Source organism: Phoenix dactylifera, chromosome 4, assembly GCF_051530095.1.
Source record: "Phoenix dactylifera cultivar Ajwa chromosome 4, Ajwa_hap1_PhDact_Kaust_v1.1, whole genome shotgun sequence".
In the NCBI taxonomy this organism is placed as follows: domain Eukaryota; kingdom Viridiplantae; phylum Streptophyta; class Magnoliopsida; order Arecales; family Arecaceae; genus Phoenix; species Phoenix dactylifera.
Genome location: NC_143193.1, coordinates 46,927,720 through 46,943,836, shown reverse-complemented (window position 1 = coordinate 46,943,836; position 16,117 = coordinate 46,927,720). Strand labels below are relative to the sequence as shown.

Below are 16,117 nucleotides of genomic sequence, written 5' to 3'. Positions count from 1 at the left end.
GCTTGCATTTCAGTCCCATCTGCACCTTAACAAAAGAGTCAAAGTTTTGAATAATCCATGTGAGATCATTTTTTAGAGAGGGCCAGAAATTTTTATTTTATTTCATATTTCTCGATCAATAAATTATAAATTAATGATTATATTTTAATATATAATAATTAATATAAGAAAATATTGATTAACTTATATTTATTATTTTGAAAATAATAACAGCATCATCACCTTTCGAAAGATTACATAACCGGCTAGAATTCATGTTATAGATCTATTTATGCCAATTTTTTGATGGTTAGGGAGTAAGCTAGATTGACCTCTACAAGAAAGATTTCAGGAAAGAAAAAATTGTTTGAAATACTTTTAATATTATAAGATGGCAATGAAAAGATTGGTAAGATCACCAAGAACAGGATACTAATGGTGTAGATTTGAGTCCATAAGCTTTTAACAAAGTGGTCATAGATTTGGATAGTCCAGGTCAAACCATTTTTGAGAAGGCTGTATATATATTTGTTTTATTTTGCTATTTCTGGATCGATATATTATAAATTAATTAAAATATTGCAATATAATGTAATGAAAATGTAATAACTAGTTTTAAGTTTATATTTTGAAAGTAATAGTAGTATCATGACCTTTTTAGAGTTCGCATGACTGCAATCTATACAAGTATTTTCATATTTTTAATGACAATGTCCTGACAACTACCAAAAAAGGATGGCCAATGCAAGAAAGATTTAAAAAAAAGATTGCAATGGCAATTTTGAAAAAAAGCCACCATAGGTAGGTTGCCAGCAGCCTGAGTTTTTTTTTTTTTTTTTTCTAAAAACAAAAGTATCATGTACGGATATAACCAAAAAAATCAAAAAATAGTGCATCACGAAGCACACGCACTGGGCAACTCCGCCTCCTCCAGTCCTCCGCCTAGGGGTGCAGCCTGAGTTTGAGTTCACTAACCTTTTGGCTACATTTGGCTTCGCAATAAGAAAAAAAATAGAATAATTACAGTAAGTTACTTTGATTTTCATTTGGCTACAGCTTTTAAAATAATCCTAAGCTAAGGGTGTTTTTATCCATTAAGAAAATTTAAATAAATATAGATAAAGGCTTTATGTTGCGAATAACTTATAAAAATCTGTTCTTGGAATGATTATCAAGGACATAAGCAAGTTTGATACATACATCCATACACACATTACATATTTCCTTTACATAGTTTGGCCACGAAAAAATTAAAAAAAAAGGGCTTATAATAAACCTTTTCCTTTTTTCTTTTTTTTTTTGGGAAGCCAAACACTACCTTGGGGATTTACTCTTTAATGATACAAATCTTGTTTGGTTGGCAACTCATACACGAGTCGGAAAGCCCGTAAGGAGATGAATCAGAAGGATGGAATTGGAGATATCGAGAAAGCCTCTGACTTGACAATGTCAAGATTTTCAAGATATCAAAATGGTTTTTAACATCCCTACCATCTCTGCTTTCATGGAAAATATCATCACATATACGGTGATCGAGAGTCCAAATGAGTTTCCTGTCAGCAAATTGACAGGGATTACAATGAATTAATGAAAAGAAAAAGTAAACATATTTAGAAGACTATGAGGATATGACCCCTGTACTTCTGTACGACAAAACCAACAGGAGCAAACTACATTGCACATCTGCTTTTAATATATTGCTTTTAGTATATTGTTTCGTATTGTACTGTACTATTACATTATTATATTATATTACATCACATTATTATAATTATATCATAATGTACAACTATATTATATCATATCATTTCTTACTATATATTATATTATATTTTAATAATATTATGTTATATTATAATATTTATTATATCATATTCTAATAATATAATATAGTTTAATATTATACTTTAATGATATTATACTATGTAAGAATACTTTAATGTATAATAATATGTAATATTATTGTAATAATCCCAAAATATTTTTTTTTATAAAAAAAAAGGATAGAATAGTCCTTTAAAATTGATATAAGGGGTAAAATTGGAAGGAATCAAAAGTTAATGGCATAATAGTAGATGTGTTGAAGTGTTAGGGGCAAAATGGGAAGGAATTAAAAGATAATGGCATAATTGCAGATATATCGAAGTGGCAAGGGCAAAATGGAAAATTAATAATATTAAAAAAAGGGTGAATAGTGTTTTGATGTGATTTAATTGGAGGGTTTGAGCTGGCTCACGGGAGTGAAACAGAGAGAAGAGGGGAAGGGTTCTCAGACGACACAGAGAGAAAGAAAAAGAGAAGAAGAAGAAGAAAAAAGAAGAAGGAAGAGGGATTCGAGGTGGAAGGGAGTTCCGGTTGCACTTCCAGCTGAAGGGAAAAGTGTAGATCTCCTTCTTCTCTACGCAAGGACCTCGATTTCCAAAAAGAAAAAGGTAAATATCCGTCCCTATCTAGTCTTTTGATGACATTAGGCTATACAAAGGGTGGATATAGTCTAGAGGGGTCGGATAAGGGTTGTAGAGGTGGTTAAAAGAGGAAGAATCGGATTTTAACAAATTTTTCCGGCACTACGGAAAAACTGTGTCGAAGTCCCAACTTCGGTGAATTATTTAGGGGGTCAAACGGCCTCCGATGATGATGCATGTTATCTCTTTGGAATCCTCTATGAGTGTAGAATGTTAGGTAAAAATTTCATCAAATTTGGAGTCCTGAAAGTGGATCAAAACCGGAATGAAGTAACCCACTGTCAGTTCGGGTTACTGTTCATCCGGGTGGAAAATAAGGGATTTCATGCCATAATAGGGTATTAAGCCTAGATTAGGCTAAGGGAGACCTTGTACTCGTGCAAGGGAGTCCCTAATACACATAAATGGTGAGTTAATTAATTAAAAAGGAAAAGAAGAAAGAAAAGAAAAGATTTAGGGAACAGGGGAGTTGAATCAATTAAAGTTTCCTATGTTATAATTGGCACGTAGATTATAGCCCTTGATACAAGACTAAATGTGTTGTAAATGCATGTCACAGTTGGGCAAGAAGCTAGGGAATAAGAGGAAGAAGTTTCCCACTGCCTGCTGTAGATTTTTGGAGGCGTATCAGGGCTGTGCCAGATTGACAGGTGAGCGGGAGTCATGTACTTTGCACTATGAGCATCCTTAATTCATTTTCATGAATGTCGCCAAGTGTGAATTGATTCCACTTGAGCATATTGATTGATATTGTAGTAGATTCCTCTATAATCTTGATTCTCCATGCTTGATTATTCTGTACATGCATTTGAGGGAACATTGAGAGGAATTACGAAGGGTTGATGAGTAATCAAATTGATTCCGAATTGTGAAATGATTTCTTTTGTAAATTGATTTCATTTCCTCTATTTTAAAGACTTGTGAGTCGTAGCTTGATTATACTCTTTTATGAGTAATTAAATTGGTTCCAAATTGTGAAATAACTTCTTTTGTAAATTGATTTCATTTCCTCCATTTCAAAGATTTGTAGAGCCTTCTTAGTGGTATATTGAGTTGTATTGCACTTCCTTGACCCTCACTCCTAACCCTGATGTTAGTTTATGATTGGGTCATGATCGAGTGAGTGGTAGTCTTGATCATACTCCTTTTTAGTAGAGTATTGGGAGGGTGCATTATGGCATTTATGCATGGCTTGGCAGTATCTGCAGGACACCTATAGTCGATGGGGTTGAACATCGGCCTTTGTGCACATAGTAGCCTTCTGGGTGGGCGGAGCCCAGTCCCTTCCTAGGGGGGGACACGGCCCTAGGCGTAGGATCGGCCGGTCCTACGACTTATATTCTGCTTGCCGCCGGGCATAGTAAGACCCCGCGAGGTGCAGTATGGCTTTCCGCGGATGTAGAATTCCCGCGAGGTGCCGTTTAGTATGTAGATGTGAGATGGATTTCTGTTCTGGATACTGGCCAGCATTTACATGATCAGTGTGGTATCTTATCCTGCATATGCATGTGACAGTGGGGAGTTGTTGCTGGTTCGCCTGGGGCGTAAAACCCACCTCCCGATAGCTGTCTAGCATTTACATTATCGATATGGTGTCTTATCCTGCATATGCATGTGATAGTGGGGAGTTGTTGCTGGTTCGCCTGGGGCGTAAAACCCACCTCCCGACAGCTGTCTAGTGATGATTTACATATTGGTGTGGTGTCATATTCGATATATGCATATGGCAGTAGGGAGTTGTTGCTGGTTCGCCTGGGGCGTAAAACCCACCTCCCGACAGCTGTCTAGTGATGATTTCAGCATATTGACACCTGATTTGTATGTTCCAGCATTATGATCTGTTGAGCATATTCATGAGTAGCATATATGTTTACTTGATTATTCCATATATGCTTCAGATGAGTTGATATTGATTGTGGTGATATTGATGATTTACTCCATATTCTCTATGTTGAGATCATGTTCATCTTGTTATTGATCTTGAGATTTCATCTCGAGCCATGATTATATTCTGTCTCATGTGCATAGTACTCTCTACTCCACTCACTGAGTATTCATATACTCACTCCCCAGTTTGATATTTTTGATTGCAGGGCAGGTATTGTATAGAGAGGAGCAGGATTAGTGGTTGCCTGCTAGCTGTGCCGCTCCATAGTATAGTATAATGTAGATAGTGGTTTATACCTTTTGGTGTATTATAAACCTTCTATTGTATATAGTGCATAGTTACAGTCATAGATCCTGTTGTGGATATGGGTTTGACCATGGATGGAATGGGAACCAGATTTTTATACAGATGAGTTATATGCCTGAGATAATGTATTAATATATATTGTCCAGGTTCGTTATGTGACGGATTATGTGATTGCTGCTCTGACAGGTAGTGTGTTGTATGTATTGAGATAATCCTGACAGGTCACTATAGGAAAAGTGATCATTTTGTGCATGTATCATGCCAAATTTTTCAAGATCTATTGATGATTGATAGGTAGTAGGGTTTTACGCGGTGGCTGGTGGCCTTATGCCTACCCGCACCCTAGGACCGTCGCGGCGGCCCGCCGGGAACGGGGCGGGGGTCGTGACAAAGCTTGGTATCAGAGCAAAGGTTAAGAAGAGTCCTGTCAGAGCAATAGGATGAGTCAGGATTAAGTATAGGATTATACTATGGAGCATAGGATTTTTCTGTATGTTATTTTATGAGTCATTTACAACTCAGTAAAATATATCATGACTCAGTGTGTAACGACCATCCTCTCTTTTTGACTTTTTTAGAGAGATATAAAGAATACCTCCAAGGAGAGGACCTGCTCGTCCTGGAAGAAGGATGGAGCCAGATATAGCATTGGATGCGGGTTCTGCACATGTCGAGCCCCAAAGAGAAAAACCTCCTCCTGCTGATAGACGGAGTGTTGATGATCAAGGAGATGTAGGAAGTAGAGATGCATTGATGGAACAGTTACTGGCGGAGAATCAGGCTCTGAGGGAGCAGATTGCTCGGGGGAAATCTCCTGCCCCGTCAGTAGTATCCATCCCACCTCCTGTACCTGTGCCAAGAAGTTTGGCCAGGCGGGCTCTAGATGATGAGGGGATTACTGTACAGGAATTTCTTAGGCTCAGAACCCCGGAGTTTAAGGGGGAAGAAGGTGAAGATCCTCAGAGATTTCTGGAGGAGACTGAAAAGATGATACGGAGACTGCCCTGTTCTGATGCAAGAGCTATAGAACTTGTAGGGCTTACAATGAAGGAAGATGCCTGGGGCTGGTACCAGAGGCACGTGGAGGACAGATTGTACAGTAGGAATCCTCCAACCTGGGAAGAGTTCAGGCAAGCAGTGATGGATGAGTTCTTGTCTCCAGCTGAGAGGCAGAATCGGGCTCTTCAGTTTGAGAGGCTGAAGCAGATGCCCGGAATGAGCGTATCTGAGTACGCTCGTGAGTTCACTAGATTGGGGAAGTATGCTCCTTACATCATCCCCACTGAAGCTGCCAAGATAGAAAGATTCAGGCGGGGTCTGATTTCCCCGCTTTATAATGCAGTACTGGCAGTAGAGGTCCCCACCTTATCTAGGCTGATTGATAAAGCAAAACAGTGGGAGACCAGAAACAAAGAGGAAAGAGCTGAAAGAGAACAGAGGAAAATGAGTATGGGGAAAGGGCAAAGCAGTAGAGATAGATTTGAGGGAGTAGATCTCTCGGAGGGCCCGATGGAGCAGTCTGTACGCTCAGCTCCACCTGCCCCACGTAAGAGGAAATGGAGGGAAAGAGGTCAATCACAAGATACTTTTCTACCATCAGTACCTCGTCCTCCAGTCACTATGGCCAAAACTGAATCTAGGTTCCAATCATGGCCAGTATGTGGCATATGTGGGAAGCAGCACCCTGGCAGATGCAGAATGGGTCAGGGAGTGTGCTACAGATGTGGACAGCCGGATCATTTTGTCAGAGAATGCCCGCAGGGTGCCACCCAGCAGTTTGTGCCTTTGACATCCTACCCTTCTGTGCAGATGGACAGGCTTAGTAGTAGGGAGCCTGTAGGCAGAGGTAGAGGTCAAGCACAAACATCACAGCAGAGTGCTGGACCATCTCAACTGTCAGCTCCAGTAGGCAGAGGGCAAGGAAGGGTGTTCACGGTAAATCCACAGGAGGCACAGGCATCGAATGCAGCTATGACAGGTACACTCCTCATTGATAAGATTAAAGCTAGAGTGTTATTTGATTCTGGAGCTACCCATTCAGTCCCCTTATTTTGCTAAAAAGTTAGCTAAGGATAAGATATTAATGCATATTCCCTTAGCTATTAGTACACATGTAGGGGATAGTATAAAAGCGAAGTATGTGTATCCTACCTGTGTGGTAGAGATAGAAAGTAAAACACTCCCAATTCATTTGATTTCCAATACCACACCGGGCAGAATATGAAGAGTAAATATACTCATCCCTTTGAGTAATCAGGTAATTTACTCTTTTAAATTCGAGGACGAATTTTATATGGGGGGGAGGATGTAATAACCCCAAAATATTTTTTTTTATAAAAAAAAAGGATAGAATAGTCCTTTAAAATTGATATAAGGGGTAAAATTGGAAGGAATCAAAAGTTAATGGCATAATAGTAGATGTGTTGAAGTGTTAGGGGCAAAATGAGAAGGAATTAAAAGATAATGGCATAATTGCAGATATATCGAAGTGGCAAGGGCAAAATGGGAAATTAATAATATTAAAAAAAGGGTGAATAGTGTTTTGATGTGATTTAATTGGAGGGTTTGAGCTGGCTCACGGGAGTGAAACAGAGAGAAGAGGGGAAGGGTTCTCAGACGACACAGAGAGAAAGAAAAAGAGAAGAAGAAGAAGAAAAAAGAAGAAGGAAGAGGGATTCGAGGTGGAAGGGAGTTCCGGTTGCACTTCCAGCTGAAGGGAAAAGTGTAGATCTCCTTCTTCTCTACGCAAGGACCTCGATTTCCAAAAAGAAAAAGGTAAATATCCGTCCCTATCTAGTCTTTTGATGACATTAGGCTATACAAAGGGTGGATATAGTCTAGAGGGGTCGGATAAGGGTTGTAGAGGTGGTTAAAAGAGGAAGAATCGGATTTTAACAAATTTTTCCGGCACTACGGAAAAACTGTGTCGAAGTCCCAACTTCGGTGAATTATTTAGGGGGTCAAACGGCCTCCGATGATGATGCATGTTATCTCTTTGGAATCCTCTATGAGTGTAGAATGTTAGGTAAAAATTTCATCAAATTTGGAGTCCTGAAAGTGGATCAAAACCGGGATGAAGTAACCCACTGTCAGTTCGGATTACTGTTCATCCGGGTGGAAAATAAGGGATTTCATGCCATAATAGGGTATTAAGCCTAGATTAGGCTAAGGGAGACCTTGTACTCGTGCAAGGGAGTCCCTAATACACATAAATGGTGAGTTAATTAATTAAAAAGGAAAAGAAGAAAGAAAAGAAAAGATTTAGGGAACAGGGGAGTTGAATCAATTAAAGTTTCCTATGTTATAATTGGCACGTAGATTATAGCCCTTGATACAAGACTAAATGTGTTGTAAATGCATGTCACAGTTGGGCAAGAAGCTAGGGAATAAGAGGAAGAAGTTCCCCACTGCCTGCTGTAGATTTTTGGAGGCGTATCAGGGCTGTGCCAGATTGACAGGTGAGCGGGAGTCATGTACTTTGCACTATGAGCATCCTTAATTCATTTTCATGAATGTCGCCAAGTGTGAATTGATTCCACTTGAGCATATTGATTGATATTGTAGTAGATTCCTCTATAATCTTGATTCTCCATGCTTGATTATTCTGTACATGCATTTGAGGGAACATTGAGAGGAATTACGAAGGGTTGATGAGTAATCAAATTGATTCCGAATTGTGAAATGATTTCTTTTGTAAATTGATTTCATTTCCTCTATTTTAAAGACTTGTGAGTCGTAGCTTGATTATACTCTTTTATGAGTAATTAAATTGGTTCCAAATTGTGAAATAACTTCTTTTGTAAATTGATTTCATTTCCTCCATTTCAAAGATTTGTAGAGCCTTCTTAGTGGTATATTGAGTTGTATTGCACTTCCTTGACCCTCACTCCTAACCCTGATGTTAGTTTATGATTGGGTCATGATCGAGTGAGTGGTAGTCTTGATCATACTCCTTTTTAGTAGAGTATTGGGAGGGTGCATTATGGCATTTATGCATGGCTTGGCAGTATCTGCAGGACACCTATAGTCGATGGGGTTGAACATCGGCCTTTGTGCACATAGTAGCCTTCTGGGTGGGCGGAGCCCAGTCCCTTCCTAGGGGGGGACACGGCCCTAGGCGTAGGATCGGCCGGTCCTACGACTTATATTCTGCTTGCCGCCGGGCATAGTAAGACCCCGCGAGGTGCAGTATGGCTTTCCGCGGATGTAGAATTCCCGCGAGGTGCCGTTTAGTATGTAGATGTGAGATGGATTTCTGTTCTGGATACTGGCCAGCATTTACATGATCAGTGTGGTATCTTATCCTGCATATGCATGTGACAGTGGGGAGTTGTTGCTGGTTCGCCTGGGGCGTAAAACCCACCTCCCGATAGCTGTCTAGCATTTACATTATCGATATGGTGTCTTATCCTGCATATGCATGTGATAGTGGGGAGTTGTTGCTGGTTCGCCTGGGGCGTAAAACCCACCTCCCGACAGCTGTCTAGTGATGATTTACATATTGGTGTGGTGTCATATTCGATATATGCATATGGCAGTAGGGAGTTGTTGCTGGTTCGCCTGGGGCGTAAAACCCACCTCCCGACAGCTGTCTAGTGATGATTTCAGCATATTGACACCTGATTTGTATGTTCCAGCATTATGATCTGTTGAGCATATTCATGAGTAGCATATATGTTTACTTGATTATTCCATATATGCTTCAGATGAGTTGATATTGATTGTGGTGATATTGATGATTTACTCCATATTCTCTATGTTGAGATCATGTTCATCTTGTTATTGATCTTGAGATTTCATCTCGAGCCATGATTATATTCTGTCTCATGTGCATAGTACTCTCTACTCCACTCACTGAGTATTCATATACTCACTCCCCAGTTTGATATTTTTGATTGCAGGGCAGGTATTGTATAGAGAGGAGCAGGATTAGTGGTTGCCTGCTAGCTGTGCCGCTCCATAGTATAGTATAATGTAGATAGTGGTTTATACCTTTTGGTGTATTATAAACCTTCTATTGTATATAGTGCATAGTTACAGTCATAGATCCTGTTGTGGATATGGGTTTGACCATGGATGGAATGGGAACCAGATTTTTATACAGATGAGTTATATGCCTGAGATAATGTATTAATATATATTGTCCAGGTTCGTTATGTGACGGATTATGTGATTGCTGCTCTGACAGGTAGTGTGTTGTATGTATTGAGATAATCCTGACAGGTCACTATAGGAAAAGTGATCATTTTGTGCATGTATCATGCCAAATTTTTCAAGATCTATTGATGATTGATAGGTAGTAGGGTTCTACGCGGTGGCTGGTGGCCTTATGCCTACCCGCACCCTAGGACCGTCGCGGCGGCCCGCCGGGAACGGGGCGGGGGTCGTGACAAATATATTATATTATACTATAATATATAATACTATACAACGCTCTATTATTATTTTTTGTCTACTAAAAGCGTTTCCTCAATTCAATTAACAAATAAATGTACATGTTCCATAGTACTTTTTAAAAATATAATTATCTAACAACAAACAGCTTTTAAGCTCTACTAGTCAAAATTCTACTTCCAAAAACTACTGACAACAATCCCAAAGCCTAAATCTCTTGTTAAAATTCATTTTAAAGAACCACTTGAGTTGTGAATTTGAGCTTGTCCCCATGGTCGCACTGTCTATACAAGGGTTCTGGTTCGAATCTTGAATTGGTGCATCCGAGTATATAGGCATAGTAACTAAATTTCATGTGGGTCTTCCTTTCTCCCTCAAATAAAAAACAGAAACAAGCTTGGAAAATGTAAGGAAAACCATCAAGAGAGACTGTTCCAATAGGCTGAATTCCATGAAGTAATTAATATGCAAACAAGAATCTAACATGTAAATTGTCATCAGGAATTCAGTAGTCCACGATAATATTAGAGCAAAGACACTAACATTGGTGTCTTGCAAAGATCTAGAATGCTTACTTCAAAGGGCGCAGGATCATGTCTACATAATAAACAGTACGGTGCCCTTCATCATCAGCCTGTCCATTGAAAACTTGGTCTATCCGCATTGCACGAAGGGATAACCATCAGCTTGACTTGTTAGAATAATGAAGTATTCAACAGGAATTTCCAGTCATCAATATACTTAAAAAGTACCAACCTGAACAGATTTATGAGGTGCAAACCATTTCTCTTGCATCATAAGAGCCCGTATGATCAGAAAGGCATCCAGTAAATGCTACCAGATCTGAATGGTAAGTATCCTCTAGCAGAAGGCTTCCTAGCTAGCAAGTGAAGGAACTTCAGGCAACCGTGCCGCAATGCTTGAAGCCAACACTGTCAACCAAGTCAGAAAGAAGTCTGCTGTGAGAAGCCCCAAGTACGTGCAATGATCGCCATTGCATGCAGCACTCATTGCAAAGATCAGTACAAGAAATTAGCAGTTAAGTATAGGAATTCACCATCTCAGAAAAGGGTTCTGTTCATGCAGCAGATATCGAGCATTCTGGTGATGAACTTGATTGTGGAAACTGAAAAGCCAATGAAAATTTCATCTCCTCCCACTGACTGCCTAAAAGGATCCAAGTATGAAAGCCACAAACAGCAATAATTCAATACAGAGAAACTCTGTGCAAGTGAATGAGGCAAGAACAATTGCGAATTTGTACTTTTTCTTCTCGTCTATACAGTGTGCAACTTCTTGATAAGCGGCCAAAAGATTGGATCGATCTATCAAATACAACCACAAGCAAATTTTCAATAGACACTATATAAAACATGCAAGCAACTTAACAATCTGGAAAAGTTTACAAGCAACACTAAAATGGCGATATGCTGCATATCTTAAGAACTAGTATTTTAAGTTCCTTATTTTTTTCTTTTCAAAGGAGTATTGTCTACTGCAGTAACAAACATTATCAGTCACTCTATTTAGCTTCATCCTTACATCTTTCAGGAGGAAAATTAAGCGTCCAGTAACAAAAAAGGTCGAGTAGCAGACTTGCTGAAAAAACTTGAACGGTAGCCTTTAACTATGCTCATTCACGAGTATTTGAAAAGATAACTATTCAAATCAATATGCAAAAGAGGACAAAGCCTAGTGTAGGAATTAGTCTTGTTGATCAACTAGCAAAGATTAAGCTATATAATTTTCCACAGAAAAAATAAAACTGATTTTTTGTTTTGTTAATTCTATGCATCTCTTTTTAACTCCAGTCAAACTGAAATGTTACTACTTATATTCCTATATACCAAAAAAAAAAAAAAGATGATAAAGGAGAAAAGATAATAACTAATTTCTTCTACTTCCAACCTGTTATTCACAAGCAAAATGCTGAAGTACGGTAAGACTTAGGCAAACTCATTAGAATCTTAGCATGCATTGATTAATACCTGGTAAAATCCACTTTCTAAAAGTCATGATGAACAGATTTCTCTTTTTTTGATGGAATGATGAACAGATTTCTCAGGCTGGGTGTGTTGGTACCCCGAGTATTTCTCTTCATCCTCTGAATCTGTCTCTGTTTCAGATACTTCTTCACCTTCTGAATCAATTTCAGGCCCTGTGAAAATTTCATCATGGGAATCACTTTCAAGGATATCATCAGAATCAACTTCTGAACATGAGATAGCTGCAATAATATCATCATTTTCTGAATCTGAAGAATCAACTTCAAAAGTATCATCAGGATCAACTTCAGTATTTGAGAGATCTTTATGCAAATTATCATCACTAGTTGAACAGACACTTTCTTCCTTTGTCAAGGTAGATATCCCTGCCTCCACTTTTAAGTGGCCTTGCCCATCATCACCATACACTAAATCTGAATTCCTTGAGTTAGGATCACCATAAAGTGCAACATGTCGGTAATAAAGTTCAAGCTCCTTCTCGGATATTGCAATGAAGCGCCTCACCGTCTCAAGTGATTGCTCATACTTTGATTTTTCAAGTGCCTGAAAACAGAAAGTCAACTCAACAACACTGACAACTGAGAACTCAAACATGTTAATTGATTACATCATTACTGCCAGGTCAAAGGAGCCTAAAAACTAAAACTATATAAATTTCCAAGAAACAAAATGTGGAAATGACTGAAGCACATACTTTTTTCTTGGACAGTGTATCAATAGGTGACATAACTTCAGGCTGAACATAATTCTTTCCCCGATAAAATACAATTGTATTATTGTTAATAATTTGAATTGGTATGCCACCACTCAGCCTAGCTATCTCTTTTGCATATTCATGAACTTGGCCCGGTTTACAGGGCTTGCAGACGACCTTAACTGTTTCATGCTTTTTCCAATGCAAATGCATGTTAAGAATTACACCTCCAAAAACGCCTCGCCTTCCAACTGGTACATAATTGGACTTTTTCTGGGCCATCTTTTTGACGTAGAAGCGTTCCTCGCCTGTCAAGTCTTCTGGTTTGGTCATTGGTCCTTGAACTTTGGGAACTTCATACTTCTTGAGCTTTTCAATCAGTAAGGCTTCCTTAATTTTGGCCTGCATTTGGGAACAGATTGCCTTTCTTTACTTGCGTATAACAGCAACCAAATTTTAATTGGATAACAAACAAAGAGGTTTACAAAGTATGAAGAAGGTGAAGAGAAAGAAAGCGAAAAACACAGCATCAAAGTAGGGCATATAATGTAGTGACAATCATTTAGAGTACCAGGATCTGATACTGAGACACTTCATAAGTGCCATGGGTGCCAAGTGTCCAGCATTTTAACATTCAAAAATCCTAAAAAGGGGGGACATTTTTGATACAATTCATTTGATAAAATTAAGTATGGTATGTCCTAAAAAAGGCCGATGACAAGCATATATTAACCAATCAATGATACTTTTAATTAGAAAAAAACTTGCGCCCATGCCATGATAACAATAAAGAAAAAGAAAGTAAAGGTGTAATGTCTCATAGAAAGAGTTTAGACACTTCAGACTAATACTGTTTAGTGGTAATACAGTTGAGAATTCAAGTGTCATCCACAGCAGCAAGGTATTCTTTTGACAGAACACTTCCAGAAAAAAAGTGTCAAATGGTAATAATCTAGCTGACATAAGTAGGACACTCCATTCTTTTGTAGATTTGTGGACTGCTATGCCCTCAGTAGCAGGAAACTTCTACCTGGGCTGCCCACACCCTTTTTCAAACCTCCCAAAAAACTTGCTCCTACACCTGCAGAGAAATTTGCTTCCCGAACCTGCACCTGCTCCCACTCCAAGTAAAAGGTTGTGCCATGTGGTGTCATATCCAAGTGTCCAAAAATGATACCACTTTCAAAACTCTCAAAAAGTGAAGTTTCTGAGTAACACAGATACATGAAAAGGGCAGAGAAACCAAATTACTTACTATAGCAATAGAAAACTGAATTAACTCTGGGTCAGGAAAGCATAATAACAACACCTATTTGGGCCCTTCAAATATTCATAAACCGTGAATTAGACAAACTAAACTATGAAGATGCCACACCCAGTAGCCAAATGGTTCCAAACCCCTGAAGACTAACACCGTATGCAATAAAATTGGACATTGCAGATCAATTCCACTCAAACTGTTTCTTAATCAAAAACAGAGTGGTTGGAAAAAGCCAGAAGAACCAATTATAACACTTGACTGACAGCAAAACTATCTCAATAATTTAATGCGACTACTCACAAGTGAAACACAGCATGATAAATCAGGATAAACAATATTGGTGGAAAATGGTGATCGTGAAAGATGGGTGGAGACTTTTAAAGATTTAGAATGAAGATGATTTCAAGGGTTTATTTACTATGGAAAACTCTCTTAAAGGGATAAACTTGTAAGTAAATTTTAGTGATATGCACTTAGTTGGGAATAGATTTGAGTTATCTTCTTGTTCTAATGAGCAATAAAGGTGAACTCATCATAGTTTTAATGAGGAATAAAGCTTTCTCATCCCTATGGAGTAAGGAGCAAGGAATAAGCAACCATCATTTAGGAATATCTGACTGGCATGCTCGCTTATTTGGTGGCTTAAAGAAATACATAGATGACAACTTCCACAGGTAATAAATTCTTTACAAAATTTTTGCAAAAATATGACCATCTATCTCCTCAAGACAGATGTACAAACTATTATTTCCTTCTTCCTGTTCCTTCTCTGTTCACCTCTTCTTCCACTGACCGATGAGAACCCCCAGCTTCTTGAGCTAACGGGACTCTGCAGTTCCTAGAGTTACACTATTAGCCTTTGTAGCTGAAGCTCTCAGCATCCGCCCTTTGCATACACCTTGAAACCGCTTTTTCACCTAAGCTCTATGCGCCATGTTATCTTATAATGGAGGAGCAGAGCACTAGGTTGATTCATGTACACAATTCCCTCCATTAATAGATCACATAAAACCTTGATAGGAGCATCTCCACCATCAAACAACTCCAATTGCAAGCAAAAGATTCCAAAATTCACACCTTAAACACAAACAAGCTCGCAGCAGTTTGACAGAATAATTAGCCTCTCCATACCATGCACCTCCTCTCCCCAAAATTTTCCCCTAACTCAAAAGCCTACAAAAACTAGTATCTACCAATAATTGCTGGGGGCGAAAGAATCAAATCCTTCAATAATTTCCACACTCATCTAAATAATCCCAATATAACCCGGATACTAATATAGAGAGTAACAGGATGATTTTAAAGAGAATGATAATGCAAAATACCGATCCAACTCACCTTCTCAATCTCATATCCGCCCACAAAAATGGGGGAAAGAAAACCTTTCCCACCTAACAAGCTGAAATCAATAGAAAAGCAAATCAAAATGCTAACTTTAGGCTTCCCACCTTCTCAATCTTATATTTAATCCTTGCCTCGGCGGTGGCAAACTTTCCCGTCTTCTTCTTTCCCTTGGGTCTGATCCTACGAGGGTCCTTCTTGTTGGCCTCCCTCCGCTTCCGCTTCTCCCGCTTCCTCTGGAGCTTAAGCCGCTTCTTGGTCCGATACCTCTCCTTCCTTGGTGGCTCTATCTCGTGAGTCTCGAACCTCGGCTTCCCGTCCGACAGGACGAGGTTTACCGAGCCGTAGCTCACACTCCTCGAAGCCCATGAACGGCGATATGGATCGAAAGAATCAAAGCTTTTAAAGGAGGGTAGAAGAAGGCCAAACCTAGGGTAGAAAAAGAAGAAGATAGATTGAGGAAAGGATGGAAGGGGAGAAGGGAACACAGTGAGGTAAGGTTAGGGTTTGATACCTGAGAGGGAGTGGAGGAGGGGGAGTTGGGATTGGCGAGAAGGAATGGAGGAAGCGAGAAAGCGGGGATCTTTTGAGTCCCTGAAGCAAGACGAAGCGGCCTCCCATTTCCGGATACGAAGTACAAGAGGGAGGGGAGGGCCAATGACAGTGATGACTCATAAGCACTCCTTTTACCGGATTTTGGGTTGGTCCGTTCCGGAGTTCGGGTTAGGTTGGGTTGGATCGGATCAAAAGCTTAACAAAAAAAAAAAAAAAAAATCTTACCAA

At 39.2% G+C, this 16,117-nt stretch overlaps 1 protein-coding gene across 4 annotated transcripts; it reads right to left on the bottom strand.

The window, feature by feature from the left end:
- Positions 1-1,122: 1,122 nt before the first annotated feature.
- On the bottom strand, positions 1,123-16,007 carry LOC103714571 (RNA-binding CRS1 / YhbY (CRM) domain protein). Of its 4 annotated transcripts, XM_088720153.2 has the most exons (9): positions 15,849-16,007; positions 15,442-15,763; positions 12,733-13,134; positions 12,021-12,581; positions 11,297-11,357; positions 11,090-11,199; positions 10,789-10,964; positions 10,608-10,686; positions 1,123-1,532 (listed from the first exon to the last, which is right to left on the bottom strand). In XM_088720153.2, exons 1-4 carry the CDS (start codon positions 15,953-15,955, stop codon positions 12,045-12,047), a joined length of 1,368 nt encoding a protein of 455 aa, XP_088576279.1. In that variant the 5' UTR covers positions 15,956-16,007; the 3' UTR covers positions 1,123-1,532; positions 10,608-10,686; positions 10,789-10,964; positions 11,090-11,199; positions 11,297-11,357; positions 12,021-12,044. The 4 variants fall into 4 exon arrangements, with proteins under 4 accessions (XP_088576279.1, XP_088576278.1, XP_038989628.1 ...); XM_088720152.2 differs by having other exon boundaries at positions 10,785-10,964; positions 11,090-11,357; XM_039133700.3 differs by having other exon boundaries at positions 11,090-11,357.
- Between the last annotated feature and the right edge of the window lie 110 nt (positions 16,008-16,117).